At 35.5% G+C, this 23406-nt stretch overlaps 1 protein-coding gene across 1 annotated transcript in view; it reads left to right on the top strand.

Annotated features, from left to right (window-relative positions):
- LOC109597464 (uncharacterized) overlaps positions 1–23198 on the top strand; it is a 39993-nt gene extending 16795 nt beyond the window's left edge. Inside the window, exons 3-5 of the mRNA XM_049961022.1 lie at positions 20512–20815; positions 20871–21158; positions 21229–23198. Coding sequence (XP_049816979.1) covers positions 20512–20815; positions 20871–21158; positions 21229–23198 — 2562 coding nt within the window. The remainder of the gene's footprint in view (positions 1–20511; positions 20816–20870; positions 21159–21228) is intronic.
- Positions 23199–23406: the final 208 nt, after the last annotated feature.

The following is a 23406-nucleotide window of genomic DNA, read 5'->3' as shown; positions in this document are numbered from 1 at the left end:
TAATTATTCATAAATATATCGCGGAAGATAATTAATGATTCATAACTAATCTGTGAAACTCAACTTCAAGGGCAACCAAACCAGTCAAGTTTTTGCTATAATGAACTCATTTTGCTAGGGGCTAGGATAGCATACCATACATTTGGTACAAAGAAATCCAAATTCAATAATACAAATGCACCCAGCATTTTTTGAGTAGTGAGAACCTGTGCCACCACCGGAAGTAGCAGCAACATTCCCCGTCAACATCCCATTCGATTGTTGTAATGAATATCCGAAACTGAAACCAATAAAATTGAACAAATTAAATGTCGAAGATTTGAAATTTTAGACAAAGTGAACATTTTCCACAGAAACTACACATCATTGGCAAATGTAAGAAGAAGAGAAAGAAGAGTTCTATCTTCAGTAATCAATTATCAACATATCCGTCCTCAATGATAAGCTGGTCCTGGACCATAATCCATAATTCAATGATGGATCAACGAGCTCTTCCACGAGGAAGATCAAAGCCAACTATAAAAGCCTCTGCATAAGCATCAGCTTTTTCTTTAGAAAGAGAGTTATTATATACGATTTTAGCACATTGTATTACGTTCTTGTGATAAGGTTACATCGCCGAGGAAGATAGGATTACTTCCAGAAGGACTACTACATCGCCGCCTGAGAATCACTGCGCGGTTGCTATTCTGAGTTTCCCACGGAATCAGTAAATATTGATTGCTGAAATTAATCATTTGACATTTTATAATTATTTTTGAATTAAAAAGGATATAAAATAAAAGGAGGGAATATTTTTCACCAAATTCAATAAATGGAAATTTTAGCTGGAATTTTATTGTCTGTGTTATATTTTGAAGAAAAAATAATTAAAATTAATATAACTTGTCAATTTTATAGTGATCATTAGTGTTGGTAGATCGGATAAATTTCAGAATCTAATAACTCTAAGAATCGAATAGTTAGTATTTGTGAATACTTTATATTCGAGTATCATTAAAAATCGTCTAGTTTGTATTAGAATTATTGCATTCTAATGCTTGGATTCGAATAGTAATCCGAATAGCTTTACATTCGATTACAAAGAATCAAATTATTTAGGTTTAGTAACAAATAATACGCATTTAAATACTTTTGAGAATTGTAAAGTCATTCAAATATAAATAATTATTAAGGTTTCGAATAGTTTTGGGATGATACTTTTCAAACTCGAAAATTAAAGTTAAAATTTTAGATTTCATTTCGATGTCGAGTCGGAGATATCGCTAATATTTATTTCAAACTGGATTGTGCTCTCGAGATGTCATGTTTGCACCGACACCGCCATTTGTTTATTTTTCTTTGATCCAATTCCTATTCATAAAATAATAGAAATTATTGTGAACAGTGATTTATGCATTTTGTAGCCCATATAACGAATATGCTGAGTCAGAAATACAATATTATTATATATTTAAATTAAGATCTAGATTAAGATTTTATATTTACCAAATTTACCATTTTAATATTTTAATTTTCTCTTATCTAAACTATTATCAAAACTTAAATATAATACAATATACTATACATAAATTTCTATGTGCCACATTCAACATTTAAAATTAATGTATGAAATTACAAATAACAAAACAACTACTACTTTATAAATCAACAACAAATGAACAAAGTTTGCTCGGTTGGTTTTGGAACAAAACTTTTGACTACGAGGGTGGTCCGATAAGTACTTATCCTCACCCCCTGATGGGGACAGCATCGTAAGAGCAATTTAATATCGTGTAGTACATTCTCGTAGATGGCTACCGTCAAAATTTCAGCTGGATCGGAATCGTAGTTTTGTTTTTTTGTTTTTACCACGTGTGGAAGTGGGCGGATCGAATCGAAAAAGAGCAATATCGACCAAATTGGTCGAATTGGGCTACGAAATCTGCTGCTTCATCCACCGTATCAGATCTTGAGAAAACGTATTTTTCAGATTCAGGTTATCGAAGTTGGAGCATCACTGGGTGAAATGTATCGAACGAAAAGGAGACTATATTAAAAATAAATCGCCACTTTTCCATAATTTTTGTTTTTCTTTTGTAGGCTTATTTGACCATCTCCGTATTTTAGGTATTCAATTGTGAATATAATGCATTTCAATTTCCTTTCGCTAATTTTAATTTTATGCATTCGAACGATTATTTGATTCCAATACAAAATATTCAATTCTGAAAATCATCCGATTCTCTTAAGTAAGTGAAAGTATTCGAATACGTTTGAATGCACGCTAGAAACGAATACTTTTATAATTTGTATTCTAATAGTCTCTATTGTCTGCTAATAAATTAATGATGTTACACTCAAGTCATTTTATTCTGTAGTTTATTTGAAATTGAATTTATTTATAGACAAAAAGAGAGTTATTGTCCGGTTGTATTTTTATAATTTGAATCGTGTTAATTCAAAAATCGATTGGAGTAAATCATAGACAAAAATGGTTAAATATACAAGAATTTAAAGGTTGAGTTTTTATAAAACAAACATACTCTTGTTTTTTATTTTCCTAAAATAAATTGTATTTTTTGAGTTGTATATTTACTATTTTTATAGTTTAAACCGAAAAATACCGTAATTAGTCGAAAAAATGTTGGTCAACTTATAATTAAAAATATCTCGTAAACTGTCCCAAGTTAAATGGTCGTTTTCAATTTATATAGTAGGATTTGCCCTGTCAAAAAAAGCAATTTTTAGCAGTCCATACTTTTGGAGCACAGTCCACTTATATGCCAAAACCTTTTTTATTATATCCACACAAATTTATCGTAACACAGAGAACCGCCAATAAACGAAAAAAACTTTTATTATAGCGAACCGATACGAATAAAATTGCGCGTGATCCGAGCGCCGTAATTAATTTCGGCGTCGCAAAAATTCAAAAGCTTTTTCTACGCGCAAACAACACAAAAGCGTGGCGGTCGAGCTTTTGACGGGCGCACAGGCCGACTCAACATGTGTCGTTTGATATATCGTATATTCCGACGTATACGATATAAAACAACTGCATTCATGGCAACCGGCTTTTTAGCGACCAACACAAAAACCATCCCGTATCGAATGGCTTCGCGCCGTTGAATTTCAACTCATTTATTACGGGGGAATCCCTTAGACTGTGCCATTTTATTTCTCAATAATAAACTTCTGGAATTGAGAAACCGAAAGGTATGTAACGTAACATTGATTAAATACAATTAACATCGTTAAGGTTTTGATTCACAACAACATTAAAATTGTTATTTGAGAAAATCCGGCTGGGGTTAATGAGGTGAGAAATTTATGGGATCGTAATAAACCGTAATAAACCCCGAAAAAGTACGTATGAAACGGGTGGAACAATAAACGTGGAGCAACAAGAAATCCAAATCCTCATTTGGGGTTTCGGGCAATTCGTATAATTGGCCGTTGCGTACGCGAACAACTCGCGCAAACAGAATTTCGCATGATTTATCCGGATTATGGAACCCGGGTTTAGTTATCCGTTCGAAATCCAAGGGAAACAATGACGTACGTCTTGTTAGTCGGCGAGTGTACACTCAATTAAATTATCTTGTTAAAACTACCTTTCGTCGGGGACTTGTAAATTCCCCGTTTGCAATTCGCGAATCCGTCGAGTTTAAACTTTCATAATTAGAAAAACTTTACGTAATGCATTCCGACTTACCTTGAAGAAGTGGAAGACAAATAGGACGGCCCAATTTAATAGTACCTTATCGATTACTTCCACGTATTCCGTCCGGACAAAGAAAGACCTCGAAACTTTCAAACATTAAAAAAAATCGAACTGTTTAACAATAACAAAACTATAGATCCCAAGGCGCTGGGGTTAAACTGAAATAGGCCTGTTCGTTTACAAGTTAAAAACAATTTAAAACCCCGTTTAAACACAATCTAGAAAAGCAACGATCATTACTCTCCATCCGATCAACCGGATTAGGATCTTAAAACGCCCTGATTCGACTATTAGTCACCGTTCGCGATTGATGGACAACATTTGAATAAGTTGCCAGCGCCCCTTTTGTTCGTCCAAAGAAGCGCCCCCGTCAGGAATTTGCATCCAAATGAAAATATACAATACAAAGCGAAAATGATAGACATTAAACATGTACCGTGTGAAGTGCAGACGATTGTTTGATATTCATTGAACCTTGGGCCCCGTTTGCGTTTCGCCGCTCCGACTGCATTTGAATAACGACAGACTTTATAGGTTCATTTCGGAGCGTATTAATCCACTTCCTTTGTAACGCTTTCCATTCGAATACAAGACCGAGCACCTTCAGCTCGAGTGAGTTCGCATTCGTTGTTTTCGATGGAATTTTAATTAAGATGACTAAAATACTTCTTTGTATAAATTCATTTTAAAAATATTTAAAACATAAGTAAACGTATTCCTTCTGATTTGGAGTCCAATTTCAAATTTATCCCACCGTCTGCGCCGGTAAAACTGATTTTGTAATAACATGGATTTTTTTTATGTTTACGTAAGTCTTCAATTTAAGAAATTTTTAAAATACAACTACAGCATTTCCATGTAACACTTGTCCTCATCTCATCATTTAACACTGCAAAAATGATCTTATTATTTAAATAAATTTATTTATTTAAATAATAAGATTCATGTTAAATTTATTTATTTAAATAATTTTAACATGAATATAAGAAAGACGTTAATAGACTCATTTAAATAATATTTGAAACATATATTATACATTATCGCTCATATGTAGAGCAACAAATTAAAAAACATAATCATTTTACTCTTATTTCAATTCTTTTTAACAAGTGTCGTTCCTCAATTTGTAAACGGATATCTTTATATACATAGTTTTTATACAACACTTTATTTCGGACAGGGTTCATAAATAAAGCAACCAAACACTATATTCAATACAATTGACTTTATAATTATTATTATTTCTGTGTCCGACGTCGTTCCTTAAAGCTAAAAATGCTTAGTAGTAACTATTTATTAATACAAATTAAACAACAAATTGTAGAAAAGTTATGGAATGGTGAAAAGCAGAGTAAAATTTCAGTAGATTTAAATTTAAACAAATCTATCATTTCGAAGACGATTTCCAATTTTAACAGAAGGAATACACTGGAAGGGGTTCCGAAAATTAGTAGAGAACGCAATACTAACAGAGCTGTGAACAGGAACACAAAAACGCTTATTGTTCGCGTCATTTTTATCATGCATCTCGCATAAATCAAAAAATAAACGAGCTCAGTGTGTTGGTGAGTACCATAAAACGAAGGCTAAAAGGAACTGGTCTCTGTGATAGACAACCAGCAAATATTTTTTGTAAGAGAAAATGTCAACTGGACAGATGGGCAATAGAAAACAATTTTGTTTTCCGAAAAAAGTCGGCTCCATTTATTCAAATCTTATGGCATTTCAGGTGAAAAGACCAATTAATGAAAGGTATAATCCCAAGTATACTAGATTCACCGTGAAGCACGGTGGAAGAGCCGTTCTGGTTTGGGGATGTTTTTCTGCGTTTGGCAAGGGCCCACTGGTTAAGTTAGACGGGATAATGGACCGTTACGTTTATCGTGACATTCTTTAGAATCATATGCTTTCATTTGCCGAAGATAACATGAATTTAAGATGAACCTTCCACAACGATCCGAAATACACGTCTAAATTAGATAAAGAATGGTTCGCTTCTCAAGGAATACGTGTAATGCCTTGGCCAGCACAAAACCCAGACTTCAATCCAACGGAAAAACCTTTGAGAAGAAATTCTAAATCACTCGAAAGAAATTTCAAACAATTATATTGAAAAGCAACTAAAATCACTGAAGAAAAAAAAGGTCTTTGGAAATTATTAAAAATGATGAATATAGAACTAGATATTAAATATTTACCCTTGAATATTTTTCAAATACTAATATATACCATATATACTAATAAACCATTATACTGTTGTATTATTTTTATGAAACATACTAGATAATTGACAATAATATGGATATTTAAACGTACACTTTTATCAAGATAAATGATCTATTGCTTTATTAAAAATGATCTTATATCTAGAAAATTTTTTAATTTTTTGCCATGGACTCAACCAGTTTTTGTAGTTTTTTGCAAAATCTAGACTCATCCTGTTTCTGCGATATTTGACGTTGCACTTTTACTAATATTTAAAGACTTTGCAATCCATACCATAGTGAAATACATCCAAATCGATCCCAATTTGTGTAAAATCCGAACAAAATTAGGGATTACTGGGCATAATGACTACAATTGTAGACGATAGTTTCAATATTTAACAACTTTTTTAAGGATACAAAACAATACTAATTAAAAAAATTTAAAAATGTAAACAAGTAGAATTTTAAAATATATCCGATATCTAATTTTAATCTTTACCCCATATTCTATGACAGTAAAAATGATCTTATAACTAGACCGTTTTTCCATTCAATCAGTCTTGATTCAAACGACTATGTCAATAGAAGTATTCTTGTATCAAGTGAAATTTTAATATATTTACATATAAAACGTAATTAACTTTTTTTTTAATTTGAAACGTGTATATGCCTTTAACATTCATTTTAATTGGGACTAAACAAATTCGCTTTAATTCGGACTCTAATTTTAATCTAAAGATAAATCCAATCAACAACGCCAGTGGAAGTAATCTTGTAAAAAACTGAATGTTTTATTTAATATATGTATATATAAGACGTTAATTAACTGTTTTTAAAAATATTGAGAGTGCTTTTAATTTTCATTTTAAACATATTCGTTTTGATTTGGAGTCCAATCTTCATCTCATGTAGGCCGTCATTGAAAATTATTTTTTTAGTCGAAATAAAATATATATAAATAAAAAGTAAGCTTATTCATATCGATGGGAACCACCATAATTTTAATCTTCATCCAGTTCGTTATGCCCGAAGAAATAATCCTGTAAGAGGCTGAATTTTTTAATATTTAATTTTTAATTAACAATATTTATTTTGATACGTAACGTAATTTTAATGTTGATAAAATCGACTACTCCTTTAAAAGTCTTCTTGTAACAAGACAGATTTTATATATGAGACTTTAATTACCCATTGAAAAATAATCATTCAGAAAACAGTGTCTTAATTAAGACATCCAATTACCGTGCGTTCAGCAAATTAGGATGTTCGAAGTCGTGCGAATAAAAAACGCGTCTAAATAATTAACGAGTCCGTGTCCGCATTATTAGTCGTTGCCTTTTCTTACTTCGGCCTTGTAATTGTGTGACTGAGGGGCATATCATTACGTTGATTCGCGTTTTTATTTTGCATTAACTACAAATGAATGCAATTAAAAGGCAAAGTGTGCAGAAGTTCTCAAAAGAGTCCGAAATTAAAAAAGGCAGACCAAAGAGAATTCTAATTAGAATTGTAGGGGCCGAAAAGAAAATTCCAAACATCCTTAAAGTTTCGAATAATTATTCCAACGGTGAGATAGTCGCAATTGAATTTTAAATATTTTAAATAATAAAAGCCGGGGGTCGCTCATTTCCCGGCGCGATCATGAAATATGTAAATTGGCCGGCGAATTATTAACGGAAACTGGGCGCTTTGCATTAAGCCCTAGATTGAAAATTAGAACCGAGGATAATGATGTGTTTGACTTGAACAACTGTAATTTTACACGTATCCTGGCAATTTTTCGACCTGTTTAATAAATTAATCTCAATTGCGTGATTAAATCAGGCCGTGATAAGGGTTGACAAATGGGGCGAGAAAATAAAAGGCAACATCCAGAAATAAGCATATTTCCCGACGTCTTCCCATTACGACTGATAAACGATGGAGTTACACGGGTTCGTAATTAATGAACAAGATACACCCGAAGCCCGGCTCTGCATTCACGCTTTTTTTTCTCTCCCAGGCCCGCACGGTTTCCAATTTTTTCTCCTCCCACTGTTCCGTCGAGTCGGAATCGGTGATTAATGTGGATTTTTGGATAATTCATTTTTGATTCGGTCAGGTTTTTCTAACCCCCCATGGGATAAGTTTGACAAATTGCTGTTAAGATTTTTATTGTACGTAATGGCCGTAAAAGTTTTAATTAAATTGTAGTTTATGGGTCCGGTTTACTGCTCTTCCTGGACCTTGTAAAGGTGTCGGCGAATTGAAAATAAAATCACTCTGTTTCTAGTGTAATATATTTCTATTAAGTCAGGATTTTTTCTGTTTGTAACATGTTTAACGTTATTGTGAAATATCGAGACAATTACGGCACTAACAGTACAGAGAAACAATTAATTTGTCGTCTTTGTTCGCCCAATTGTTCCGTATCTATTCGTCTTTTCAAAGTCTCCATGGTCACTTTGTATAGGGTGTCCCAAATTAGTTATTAGGAGTATTTCCAGACCTGATATAAAAAAACTGACAGCGTCCAAAGCTTCATTTTTTTTTTATTTATTCCCCAAATTGCATTATGATATTTCTTACCGTCTCTGAAATACATATGAAAACTGAGTTTAGCCAGATTTCGAAAAAGTGTTATATGTTTTTAGTTTTCTTTTTACACAACGTAATATTCAATTACTTCAAAAAATAACTCTTAAATGTTAAAAAATCAATTAAAAAGAAGTGACGAGAAAAATAGAGCACAATTTGATTATTATACAGTCGAACTACGATAACTCGAAGAAAAGTGGTTGGCAACGGCGTCCAGGGTGAAAATTACATGTAATTTTTTCTTGATAACTCGAATTGGTTACTCGAATATCTTGATAACTTGATAAAGTAAAAGTAAATATTTGGCACAATTTTCGATAAATCAAATTTCTCCTGCCTTCAGCCGACATCCCACGACATGAGACTTGGCGAGTCTACAGCTTGGGAAGTCGGCATCCCACGGCGCGGGACTCGACGAGTTAAGGTTTCGGAAGTCGGCTCGGCAAGTCGCGAGCCTACGAACGTGGTAGCATTCCTATGGCGCGTGGAAGAACTCGTTAAATGCTGAATTGCGGTCTAGCGATGCTCGTTTATCCTTTGACTCGTGCCGCGTTTACCGACAATTGGGGACATACCGATGCTCGAAAGGTCGGAACCGATCGGCTACCTTCGACAAGCGCCAAATCTGGGATAGAACGTCCGTTACGATATTTAGCAGGAGCGTTTAAAGGAAATCACTGATACCTGCTCTAGTTGTTCTATGGCCTACTCTATATATTTTAATTAGTATATTTCATCTATGCGGTATCATCAGGCCAACGATTAATGCTTAATCTAAAAATATCCTATATTCAAATCAAACAATTCTAATAGATATATGTTGAAAATCTATAATTGATTATAATTACTAGTAAATCGTATATGTGTGAAATTTATTAAATAATATTTATTACAGGAAAAGGAGTTTGGATATAAATATTGAAAACAACTAATGAAATATCACTTCTTTGTCCACTGTAGTGTACTCTGCATATTTTACCATTTATCTATAGTCGATATATACGATAGATGGGTGTCATTATTAACCAGATTCTTTCCTGACTGGTTTATTACAATAAACAACAATTATCGCTTACTAAGGAAGAAACGTTTACATGAAGATTTAGGTCTAATCTGAAGAAGTAATATATGACAGATTAGTCAGTATGAATTAGTGAACCAGTATGTCAGTAAAAAGTGGCAGCAAAATTAAAGGTTTTTCATTATATACTATTTTCATCGACAACCAGATATATCTTTTTAATAAACATTAAAAACAAAAGAATTTCTGGAAATACATTTATGGCTTTTATTTACACAATTTTGCAGTAACATTCTACATATCATTTATTTGAACCTAATATTTTCTAACAGCAAGTGATATTTTAGTGTTTTTTTCTCTTTAATATTATCTCAGACCAAACATTATTACAAATTTGAAGTATTTTAGAATCTTAGTTGATTGGGTATAGATTTCCAAGTATAGATTATTTTGTTGATATTTTTCATACTATCTTACATAGTGCTTAAATTATCTACCTAATTTGTCAATTATTTGAACCATATTACGTTAGATTAGAGGTATGAAATAGCTTTTTTTAATAATCAATCAATTTATGTACAAACTAAATTTGAGCATAAACTTTAATAAATATTTACTTGTTAAGTGAACCCTAACCATTATTTATTAGGACAATATCAAATCGGTGCAAAACACTTTAAATAATATGAATGACAAAAAGTAAGAAAAATTATTAAAATATTTATTATTTTCACTTTGAATAATTACTTCTGAACAACAATACATAGTTTACAAATAAATAAAAAGTAATTTATCTAACTAAAAATATTACATTAAACAAGAAATTTTGTTAACGTATCTTCAGGGTAAAGTGTTTATTTACTTATTTGGTAAAAGATTTAAATAAATTAAAGTTAATAATACTTCAATTTCTTTCTAAAAATTGAATAGTTTTAACAATTCATAAGTATAATTTTAAATGTAAACGAGTCATTATTTATAATATTCGGTCCGCAACCCTGAATATTTAACATATAATTGGCGGTTGATGTTGAGTGATTTATTTATTATTAAATTCCCGTAGCCCTTCCCATTGCACGTTCCTCCATGAGCATGCGCATAAGTTACCGGCGCGCACATACGACATCGACGCGAATGCGTTCGGATATTTCCGTTTTTGGGCATCCGACATTTCGAGCTTTTAACATTTCGAACAACCGCTATGTAGCCCCGACAAATGACGGGAAAGATGAGTGGCGCCGAGTCGTTCGGTGAACAGACGAGCCGCCAGGCTTGCCGAGTCCCGTGGGATGTCGGATTCAGGTGAAGTCCTCGAGGTTTTTCTTTTTTGATGATCCCTGTCTTATGCCCGAACGGCATCCCCTGTCGGCAAGAACTCACAGACCAATTATTGATTGATTAGAATAATGCCGGAAACTTACAATTTACTTCATGGTATTTACATGACTACATTCTAAATGGAAGTACATTTAAATGTCTTAAATACAATCCCTATAATCGTAATTCTTATATTTCGTTCCTAGGTTTTATAATTTTCTATGTATGTATTTTATTTAATAACTCTAAGTCTAATAATTTTTTAACTTTTTGTAGCGAAATTCGGATAAAGTATCTATTTAGAATAAAAATATTTTCACATATATCTCGACATTTTAAAAATATTTTTTTAGGTAAATAGTTCCTATTACATAAAAATGCGTTTAGAAAATGTTATTTGCAAAAAAAAATAAATATGCTATTATATTTTTGCGAAATCTCTCTTTTTGTAAATATTTCACAAACGGTCGTATACTTTTTATTGATTTTTTGTCATACATGAAACTTCGTTTCAGTGGGAGAAATATTATACTCCACAGAATAAGGAATTAATAATTAAAATCGCTTAAACTTAAGATGCTCCCGAAAAATTAGTCTACAATGTTATTAACAAATACATTTCGTATTCACACAATTAACAGAAAATAAAATAAGTAAAACAAAGAAAATAATGAAACAAACAAAAAAAACTCCTTTTATTGATAGACAAATTGGAAGAATCAGTAAACGAAATACTCTCTTCTACTGTCTACTGTCTTCTAGACAAATAGAAAATGAATTAACTTAGTCATACAATATCAGTCTGTCTAGTAGACAGTGAGACATCGACTGAATGAATAAAACTTCTAAGAATGTATTTCAGTAGAGAAGTCATTTATAAAAGAAAAGAATATTTGAACAAGACAAAAGTATGTCTAAAAATATATTAATTATGCTCCAGAATTTTGGCGAAGATACGTTCGTTGTTCTTCAAATAAAAAATTAGACCCCAAATACACTACAAAAATTGTAAAGCACGATGAAGGAAACGTTATGGTCTGGGGTTCCTTTTATTGTCATAATACAGGACCATTACAGAAAATTATTAGTAGTTTCATGTATATAGATAGTTATTATAAGAAGATATATAATGTATTTGCCAATGATAATTTACTTTCAACCATTTAAGTACTTACTAAATATTGGGTTATCATCGATTATGTTAAAAAGGCCGAAGATAAATTTGATGATTTTATTAGAGGAGGAATATCTTAGTAATAATTTTTGATGGAAAAACCTAGTAAGCCGAGATTCTCGAGAGCACTGTCTAGTTTCTTTCCCTTTGCGAACAATTTTTTGTTTATTTTATGCAGGTAAAACGTAATAAAGTATCTTAGTATGCCCCACTATTATTAAAACTGTACCTTGCTAAGTTCGTTAATCAAAATTAAATATAAAAAATAGTAAAACAAATATATTAACTTTGATAAAAATGCTATTTATTCATTCAGTAAATAATTATGTTAGATTTCTCATCCGCAAAACCAATAATTATTATGCATTACAAAATAGTCGCATAAAATTCACATAACACAAGTTTTAGTTGGATAAAAACACACAGTATTAAAGATTTCCCCTTAAGAATCATTCTCTCGAAAACGAAAAAAAAAATATTATGTTATAAAGTACTTTTTCTTATTTTTTATTCTTTTTTCACGAGAACCCTGCGGATACCTTGTTGGATGTATTCATCGCCGTTTACAGATTATACAACGAACAAAGGGTAAAATATTAAACATTTTTGTGTAATTATTTTACATAAAATATATAATATTTTCATTTCATTTGATAAAATGGATGCATTTCCTAATTAATATAAATAATACAGTGGTCACCACTGTATATTAAAATGTGATTTGCGGCAATTAACGTTTAAAAAAGAGCTCTGGACACTTAACTGACCTTTTTTAACATACATGTTCTGCAAATATTTATAACAGCCCACGACAACCATATACACTCTCTATATGTAACATATCTATATATTTTTCAGTCGCAGCTTAATTAGGTGCATCATATAAACTAAATTAAATTAGTGCGTTACATTTTAAGCAACCCGTATTAATTAGTATTGGATATTTGCGTAGCTAAAAGGGACAATCGATTGTAGTACTTTAGAAAAAATAATAATTTCCGGAAGCATTTCGCTTACACGAACGCAAATTAAATTTCGTTGAATCAAAACGGGCTTCATTTAATATTATGTCCGTACTAATGAATTTTAATACATGTATATAACAATTAATGCCCAATTATACAATGTCAGCACTCGTAAATCATTGAAATTACTGAATTTAAGTAAATAGAGATGCGCGCCTATCGGCATAAATTCACATAACGGACAGAAAGCCATTTATTATAAATACATTGTGATTATTGTTAAGCCCTGCGTTTATTATGGTTCGGTTTTGTAATGTCGGTCGATTTGTGTAAAGAGCAAATCTATCATCGTCTTTAAATCAAAATAACCGATCATGGCGAAAGTTTTGTTTGTGCTCAGTCAAAACACGCTGATTGTTATTAAATTACCCCTATATAAAGTTGAACATTTGTCGGTTCGGATGTAGAAAGTTAACGTATTATTAAATTTTTATTGTCACGAGTAAAAATGAGCTTTATTGGATTCCGCAGCCGATTGAAATTTTATACGTTGTTCTACTACCTTAAAACTGCTGTAAAACACTGCGAATTACTCGTCTATATCCAATAATTACGTCGACGTGGAACGCCATTAATTTTAACTGCACATTAAATCACTACCAAAAAAAAATAATTCATCACGTCTCCAGCTTAATGAAATGCAAAATAATTAATTCATTAAACGCCCCCCCACCCCACGTTTCTTTTCCCCGTTTCCAAAACCCTCGAATCTGTTAATCGCTGTTTGCAGATTAGACGGGAATCATTATTTTTCGTTCCGGCGCCGACAAAGGGCCGATGTAATTGTTCAATTGGATTGATAAAGGGCCGTCACAAAAGGCGAACTTATCAAAGAAGAAAAGGGGTAAAGAGCGCTCCCCGCTCCACTCCATTATGGCGCCAAACAATAAAACAAACAATACGTTTGTTCGTTGGAGAGATCACTTCAGATTCGACGTGAGTTTGTAACGTTTCGGGGGTGCGGCGAATTTATGGGGATCGGGCTTTATCTACCCGAAGAGAAATGAGGGGACATCTTTTACCCAATTTTATACACCGACCTGGCATCGATTATCGTTTGGTAAACTGACTTCTACCATTTTTCACAACGATTGTTTATTTAATTTTTTTATAATATTTATTTTGTGCATTGATTTAAAGCCAATTTTTGAACTCTTATCATTCTGTCTGCGGCAATAAAACTACCCTTAAAACAATATTCAGACAATTTTAATTTTTGTCTTTTCCAACTATTTTCAAAGATGCATATTTAGAACTTTTTTTCCTGAGGAAGGATTGGATTGCGACTTGGATCCGTTAGTTTCCCACTGCCACTGGTTTTGTGGAGTGAGTGGTTCCATCCTGTATTTAGAAGTTTTTTTTTGGGATAAAGAGGAGAACCGATCCGAAGATCATGACCAAATGTTAGACATACATGAAAATTCACGTAGGAATAACAGACGTATATGCAAGGCATACATGAGTTAACTGAACCAGAAGACGCAAGGAAGGCCCCCTGTCAACTGGGTTCGGAAAGAACAAGACCAATTGAGGAAGATCGGAGATCTTCCTGGGAATGGATTGGAATTGCAGTTGGATTTGTTAGCTTCCCACAGCCACTGTGTGGTGGAGTGGTACTGAGCCTCAGGACCACGACACGGTGAATCCTTCCTAAGGAGGATTTAGAAATTTTTTTGAACAGAGAGGGTAAAATGTAAAAACCCCTCTCCGGGTACCGATCCGAAAATCATGACCAAATATGTCAGGCACATGAAAATTCATGTAGGAATGCAAGACATATATGCGAGGCATACATGGGTTTACTGAATCAGAAGACGCAAGGCAGGCAAAGATACCAGCCCCCTGTCAACTGGTTCAGAAAGAACAAGACCAATTTGGGAAAATTGGAGATCTTCCTGGGAAAAGATTGGAATTGCTACTGGCTTATGGAGTGATACTAAGCCCTAGGACCACGACAAGGTGGACCTATCCTGGGGAGGATATAGAACTTTTTTTTTTGGGGGCGGGGACAAAGAAAGGTAAGTCTAAAAACCCCTCACCGATCCGAAGATCATAACCATAATGTTACACATATGATAAATCATATATGGGTGAAACAGGACGAATATTTGCATACACGGGTTTGCTGAACCAGAAGACGTAAAACTGGCTCATCATTGCCAGTCAACTGGGTTCGGAAGAGCTAAACCAATCTGAGAAAGATTCGAGATCTTCCTGGAGATGGATTGGACTTGCGGTGTAAGATGCGTTAGCTCCCCACTGCCACTGTCTGTGGAGCGGTACTGAGCCCCAGGACCATGACAAGGTGGATCCATCCTGGGAGGATTCAGAACAAAACCAAAGAAGATTAAATACTTGAAGTTAAATTAAACACGAGCGATTTATGAGAATCTACTGCCAGATGAGGAATGATAGGATAACTTTTTACCACATTTTACCACCGTTTTTTCCAGCTATTTATTTTTGTAAATTTTATTTTGCGATTTGATTCAAAGTTAAATTTAAATAGTTATCCCCCCGACTATATCAGCAAAACTTATATGAATATATTCAAAAATACATACGTAACTAAACAAAAGAGAATACTTATTTTGTTCGTTGATTCATAATTAAATTTCAACATTTATTTCTCCGGCGGCACCAATAGTTAGATTTCACAATATAACAATATTATAGAAATTTATAAAAAATGGAATAATTGATAAACCGCAATGTTTATATAATTCACATTCAGAACAAAACGGGTCTATCAGACTTCTGTCCGATGAGAAATGATGAATGGAACTTTTAACCCACTTTTATAAACCGAATAGGCATAATTATAACACAATTTTAATTTTGTTTATTATAATTTAGTTAATTATTTTAGAATTTACTTATTATATTAATGCATATTAATGTAAACGGTCTATATCAAAATTAAGGTGGCTGGTGTTATAAATTTCTTCAGGTTTGAACGAAATTTTCATCCTTCTAGTGTTTATACTTTTTTCACTTTCCCATTCCATTTTATCCAAATCGCTTCAAAATTCGAGATAAAGAGATAAAACACTAGTCCTAGAAAAGGTCCCAAAGAATGACTTCCAACTTTGTATTGGATCGTTTCACAGACGATTCCAACGTTGTAAAGGCACTCCTTTACACTTACTTCTAATAATATTAAATAAAAAATATGATTTGTTTACCCGTTTCGCTTATTCTGAGAGATCACCTAGTTTTTGAGACAGACTATATAAAAATAGACATCTGGAGACATTTTATTCCCACATTTACATATCGAACTGGAATTTATTATTGTGTAGAAAAATAATTTATTTATTTTATAATACTTATTGTGGTACTTGCTTCACTGATAAATTTTATCTGTTGCATACTAATAAAATTTATTATACAACAGCAACACTAAAAGGAATTTGATTGTGTAATTTTTAAAGAAAAATATACGTTCAGAAGAAAACTAAATAGAATTATATAAATATGGTTCAATTAAATGTTTAACCACAATTAATAATATTATTGCTTATTGTCAAATACCAACCACTATTTGTTAAATTTTTTATATTTATTTTGTACACCGATTTCTTATTTATTCATTCCACTGGCTGTGCAACAATATTATTAAAGGAATCTTATTTTTGTCCTTTTCTTGATAATTCCCAAAGTTATATAAACGTCTATAACAAAACGGGGTCGAATTATGGAACTATCAGACTATCTGTTCGATGAGAAGTGACGGGACATCTTTTAGCCACTTTTATACACTGAACTAGAATTTATTACCGTCTGATAAAGTGATTTATTACCTATTTATTTTTTTCATATTCATTTGATTTTTTTATACAAAATTAAACTTTAACATTTTTCCCCCGTCTGCTTCGGGAAGACTAATAATATAGAAATATTCCAGCAATTTTATTTTGCCTTCTCCTCTTTGTACATTTTCAAAGTTAAATACACATCTAGAACAAAACCAAGGAGGATTATCCCCCTCAATCGGATACTTATCCATAATTAATTATTATTTTTCGGCGGGGGCGTATTCATTAATTCCGCTCAGGTATTCCGACATTGTAATCCGGAGGCCCGGTCCATTATTTAACTTTTCTGCATCGTCTTTAATATCGGATTAACACGGCCGAGGGAGATCTCGATCGTCCCCTTATTTTCCGGATGCGTCGGTTTGTTTTTTAAGTGGGGCAATCAATTCCGCCCTCTTTCGCCGGCGTCGTAATTTGCGTCGGATTAAAGAGATTTCGTGGCGTTAGTGCAATCGACACGTTTACATCATTTTTATGCGTTCATTCCGCTTTGTGTTAATGTTATTTTTGGATTAAAAACGTTGTTATTTCGTCGTGCAGAATTTACAGTTTGCATTCGTCACGGTGACGTTGATACACTGGTGTTTTTGCGCATTAAATAATTAGAAAAACGCCGGGGGCTAATGCATTCCGAATTTTTATTGTGGCGGCCATTTCTCTTGCGACAAGACAAATCTCGCCCCAAATGCGTTTTTCGTTCGTCCTAATCGCGATAACGATCGTCTCTTTCCAGTTTTTTTAAGGGGGAAGCTTTTAAATTAGGTCTCTTCCTGTTCCTGTTGTAAATAATGTTTTTGTATAATTCATTATGTTGCTTTTCAAATTTTATTGTAAAAACCATGTTGTTGAACTTGACGTCATTAACTACTCAATTCTGCGCCAGTTTCGACGTGAAAATTAGAATTAGGTCCGTCCCTGCATGGTGGCAGTAAAGTAGATTCTTTGACAAATGTCCCCATCGAAGTTGGAGATTTTTTTCATCCCGGCCATCGACGGTCAGAGATTTACAGCGCGTCTGTGCTAACGGTCCGGAATTTTTTTCGGCCGTCGAATATGGAATTTATTCCGATCGATTCTTTATCTCTGTATTACATAAATTCCTCTCCGTGCCTGTTTTTTTCACTCTCAGCGATATAAATTAGTCCCCGGGTTCGATTTTATTTGGACCTAAGAGACGTTAATCTGTCGACGCGATTAGATAAATCTCCGATCCCCACGAATGTTTTTGAATAACACTACAAACTAGTTAATTCCAACTGTTCCCATATATCATGCAGAAACCGGTCGAAAAAACACAAACGGACCATTATAGATGTAATTCGGATCACCTTCTGTTCCACACTCGTCAGCTATTTTAACGAGGACCCCAATTTATGTCGGAATGGATCCGGTGAATTGTTCCAGCCGTGTTGCTAATCGCACGGGGCAGAAGTTGCCCGTGGGATACATTATAATTTGGGCCCACGCATTTATATTTCAACCTGAATTTTTTTCCCTTCGCCGAAGACACGAACACTACGCGTGTGTTCTTTTAGTAGGTATGTTTTAGAGATTCAAAACAAGAATTGGAAATTATCTACGTTATTCAAGGATGTTATTTTTTGGCGTTCCAAGTTTGAATTTAGTGCAAGCATGATTAGAAAGAAGTTATTTATTTTGAGGACATCATTCTAATTTCTGACAGTGTTATTAGAGTTTCCCATACAGATATATAATGTGGTATCTCTCCGTAACTTTATTTGAGTAAAGTGAGTGGTGTAAACCGGGGACATAAATCACAAAACCCGGTATCAAATACAAAGTTCGGTCTGGATGTAAATTCTGACGTGCATCTGGAGCACTTTACCATCCCATTATACTTTCGACTTATTGTAAAAGTAAAAAAGACGCCGCAAGAGAGCCACTTAATGATATACGGTCCGCGAGATATTTTAGTCCCCGTTTAAAGCGGCCCGGGGGAGGTGCATTAAACGGGACTTAGGAAACAGATTGAACGATGTTAATGCTAAAAGAAAACTCGAGGCAAATATCAGTTCTGGGGGTTATTAAGCAAATAATTCAAGCGACGCCATTAAACTCGCTCCTACCTGAACTCCCGGGATGATTGATCGTCTCATTTTCCCTAAATTGCTAAGAATCTGAATGAGTTATGGCTTTTTAAAATTGCATATCAGAGACTCAAACCAATGTCTACGGACTGAATCAAGATTAATCCGAATCAAATTTAAATTGTTATCGACAATATTCTGCTGTACGGATCGTTTGGTGCCATAATGGCAGGCTTAAGCAGAGCACGAAGTATATTTTGGTCCGTCATGTGGATAATGCACGCTGTTTACGCTAGATAAATCTATCCAGGTCCACCGCAACGTCCACCATCCATCATCAACACATCAAACACACTATCATTGTTCTTAGAAAGTTTATCTCTCTATTGTTCAAAATTCAGTGCACGTTACTTTGACACGGGAATTTTAATAGTTTGTAACTAGTTTCGAATTCTAAAAGTGTACTTTTTGTGACTGCAACTTGAGCAAGAATTTGGATGAAAGCAAACAACTTGAAATCATATGTTAAATATCAAAATAATGTGACCCATGCGTCGGTGGTATAGTAGATATCTGTTCACTTACACAGCTTAATATAGTTTGACATTAGCGTAGATAAAGTAGATATCTAATTTTAGAAATTATTTATGGAAGGATACACAGATTAATATGTTGTGTGATATATTCGATTGTGTTGCACCGAATTTACGGACGGTTTGTGCTTCAAATCGACCGATTGGAAATCTAATGTAAAGCGCCACGCCCGCGTGCTCAAATGCGTGTTCATTGTCGATTATTATGTATAGCCGTTTATTAGAAACGCCTCCAGTCCTGCAGTTCCTGCGGTGTTCACACAAGACACGTCATGTATATCGAACCAGTTCGTCGTTCATCATGCACATGTCCGCCGCAATTATTGTAAATTTAACGTTTTCTTGCTGGTACCGTAAATAAATCACTCGTAGATAAGTAAAAACGATTCGGGAGCGCAAACAAAACGGCAACTCGTTGGTAAGAAGGTCGACTGGGAAGTTAAACCGAGTGTAAAAACCGCCGAGACGAGAATTATCCGTAAACAACGGGAAACTTTCCTGTAAATATTAACTTATCCTCAAACTAAATTGGTACAGTAGCCGGGTTGGAGTTTATTGCACCGGATGCAAACCGACAAAAACCGGTCGCCGGTTTATGAAGATCGATGTCGCGCGGGATGTTGCGCCACGCGAACGACATTCATTCCGACTCCCTGTTCACTTTAAGATAACACGTGATTGATGTCCACATAACAGATTTACATTGGTGGAAATCGACGCATTTTACATCACCACCTATTCTCTATCCGTTCTTACATTTGAGACAATTGAACGAAGTACAAAATCAATAAGCAACTTTTTAGAGCTCGGGAGTGTAACACTGATACATCATGAAAACCACAGGTCGATCGTAAATCGAATATCTGTGCAATCCATCTTGCCTGGCGAGGTGTAAACGAATTTCCTGCGGGACACAATTTCGCAACGTCTCCTCCCACGGGACTGTTCCACCCATATTTCTCCTTCCATTATGACCGTCTCGCAAACAAGAAAAAACGTTCCCTATCGATTGTTGCTTGTTGCAGTTGATCTTCGACGAGTTCAAGGTTGGCAGATATGAAGCCTCAGCTCTGGACGGTTGTCCTGACGGTTACATGCAACTGAGCGAACTGGGTCGTCCATTTACTGGAGGTTCATGGTGTGGTTCGTCATCGGGACCTGCCGCTTATTACAGCGAAACGTCTACCGTTACAGTTTCCGTGAAACTGTTCGCATCGCCACAGATACCGTTCGCATTTAGACTTCGATACAGATTCGTGTCCAGGAGGGAGGCTGTTGTCCGATTTGGATCGCCAGCGTCTCCCTTAGAAAGGGGACAGGTTGCACCAGGTAACATACCATTGTACCATTTATAAACATTTTTTTCTATTAAACAATGTGATAGGTACATATTGCACGAGGCAGTTCGAAGAGTGCTACAGAAAGCCATGCAGACTTCAATCACCCAACTATCCTGGGATGTATCCCAGGAACGTTTCTTGCTACTGGAGTCTGAGACAGAAGATCGTTCCCACCTGCAAACACGCCATGATCGCCGTTAGACAAGAGGCAGCTCACAAAATGCACATGAAGAGATCTATAAACGTTGCAGGACTAAACAAAACAGCCAGAGCTCTAAGAGCTTGGAGAGACTGTACTGGAGAACGAGACCATCTTATCTTCTACGATGGAGGTATAATATATATTAATTGAATAATTAAAAATGATTCTACGAAATTGTTTTTTTTTTTTTTTTCTTGCAGGTTCTACAAATGATCCAGTCTTGGCGAAGTACTGTGGAGGAGATTGGTTGCCGAGGGTCGTCTCAAAAGGTCCCGAAATGCTGGTTGCTTTCCATTCTTCACCTTTTAGCATCCCTTTGCACTCACCACCTTCTCAATCGCCGCTCAGAGGCTTCGAATTAGATGTGGACGTGATTTTTGCCGACTCCGACTCCTTAGATTACTCCAGGGATAACTGCGAGTTCGATGTGAACGCCACGAGTCCAGACAGCGATGAAATATGGACCGGAAGAGGTAGGAAGGACAGGTTGATAAGTCCCAGACATTCACTGCCACCTAACACAACCTGCGTTTATAAATTCAGAGGGTACCCGCACGATTTAATATGGGTTAGCTTTATTTCGTACAGTCAAAGAGCTTTGCTGGTCGGTGAAAGTGCTCATGCTCTACTCAGCAACAGTTCAATAGGTGGTGGCTGCGCAACTAAGTTGAAAATCCTAGATGGATCTAAGGTAATCGAGGATAAATGTGACGAACCGCCCAAACTCTGTGATCATAGTGCTTTGAGCAATTCAACGCGGATAACCAGGCCTTGTTCCCAACAAGAAAGTTACCTATCCTCCGGTAGGAACTTAATAATTCAACATCATACAGAAGATGGTACCGCTCTTCATCCAGCATCGTTCAAACTTAAATACGAATTCGTCGATACAAGATTGGGTGGGGAAGCTTGGTCTGATAAAAGACAACCTGGTCCTTGCCACCGAGTTTTCAAAAAAATCCATGTTGGTGAGGTGATATCCCCTCGTAACATCTTCTTATACGGCCGTGGAGGAGCTAAAGATTTACATTGTGTGTACCGTTTCGAAGCTGGTGTGGATGAGCGTGTGAAATTGACGATCAATAACGCCTCATTCGGCGCAAATCCTTCATGTGAAACGTTACAAGATCCACACAGCAACCGACAGATCTGCGAATATTATGCTGGCGGAAGGACTACAGAGGTTAGTGTTTGGGAATTACCGTGGAAAGACGTGAGGATGCCGAAAGGATGCATCTGTGATAATTCTTCCCTGAACAGCAAACCTATAGTGTTCGTATCATCTAGTAGAACTCTAGAGCTACATTTCACTGCCAAAGAAATGAATATAACCGAGGATTTTACCGTTCTTCACTTCCACGCCTTGTTCGAGATCATCCACACACCTGAATGTCCCAGGAAGCAACGAATACGAGGTTATGGTGGGGAGGTAACATTCAACAATCCTCCTAGTGGTAAAGAAGAGTTGCTGTGTCAAGGCATCCCATGGGTTGTTGAAGCTAGATATAATCGTAGTCTGTTCTTATTAAGCTGGGGAGCTTTTCTTCCGTTAAAACCCCGACCGGAAGATCCATCCCGCTGCCCGACTTCCAACAGAGTCTTAATTTATCAGGGACGTCCCCCGAAGCTTGTAAAAGTCGTCTGTCCTGCCGAACCGAATTCTAGACCCCTGGCCGTGCAGGTTTTCAGCGAGGAATGGTGGGGTGAGGGATTGGCCCACATCCAGCAACGTCCTCCCAACTTTATGGTGGAGTGGATCGGCTTGGAGCCGGGGATTGCTGCATTCCACTGGTTAGAGATCTCGAGGAGTCGTTCGTCCCTGTTACAACAGCTACAAGTGCCGGTGAACACCAGCTCCAACGAAACGGACTACGAATGTACTCATAAGTGTCCGGAGCTAGACGCCTGCATCAATCCGGCGTTGTGGTGCGACGGAAAAGATCACTGTCCTTCCGGCTGGGACGAAAGCGAGGGACAGTGCGGCGCCACCTCCAAACTACTGAACTCGTTGCCGTTGGCTGCTTTGGCTGCGGGTGCTGCGGTCGTTTCGTCGATAGTCTTGCTGATTTGTCTCACGTTGCACCGGCTCAGGATTCGGAGGCGCAGGAAACTGGCCAAGAAGAAGCTGTTGACCGGACCGAGGGTGCTCGATCCCGGCTACAACTCCTGACAGAAGCCTCCGGTGGAATATATACACGTGGACCGCGAGACGACCGTATGAGGTCGGGCCAAAGCCGGTTCTTCCGTCCCTATGCTCACGTTTTACTTACCCGTGCCTTTCAGTGATCTTCAGATGGATAGGGGGACGGGCCGACACTCTCCAACGTTCTCCGATCCGAGCTTGGTCTAGTTCTAGTGACTGTGAATTGGTTTTATTT

The sequence above is a fragment of the Aethina tumida genome, chromosome 1 (assembly GCF_024364675.1).
Source record: "Aethina tumida isolate Nest 87 chromosome 1, icAetTumi1.1, whole genome shotgun sequence".
Lineage (NCBI taxonomy): Eukaryota > Metazoa > Arthropoda > Insecta > Coleoptera > Nitidulidae > Aethina > Aethina tumida.
This window is presented reverse-complemented; position numbering and strand designations above follow the sequence as displayed.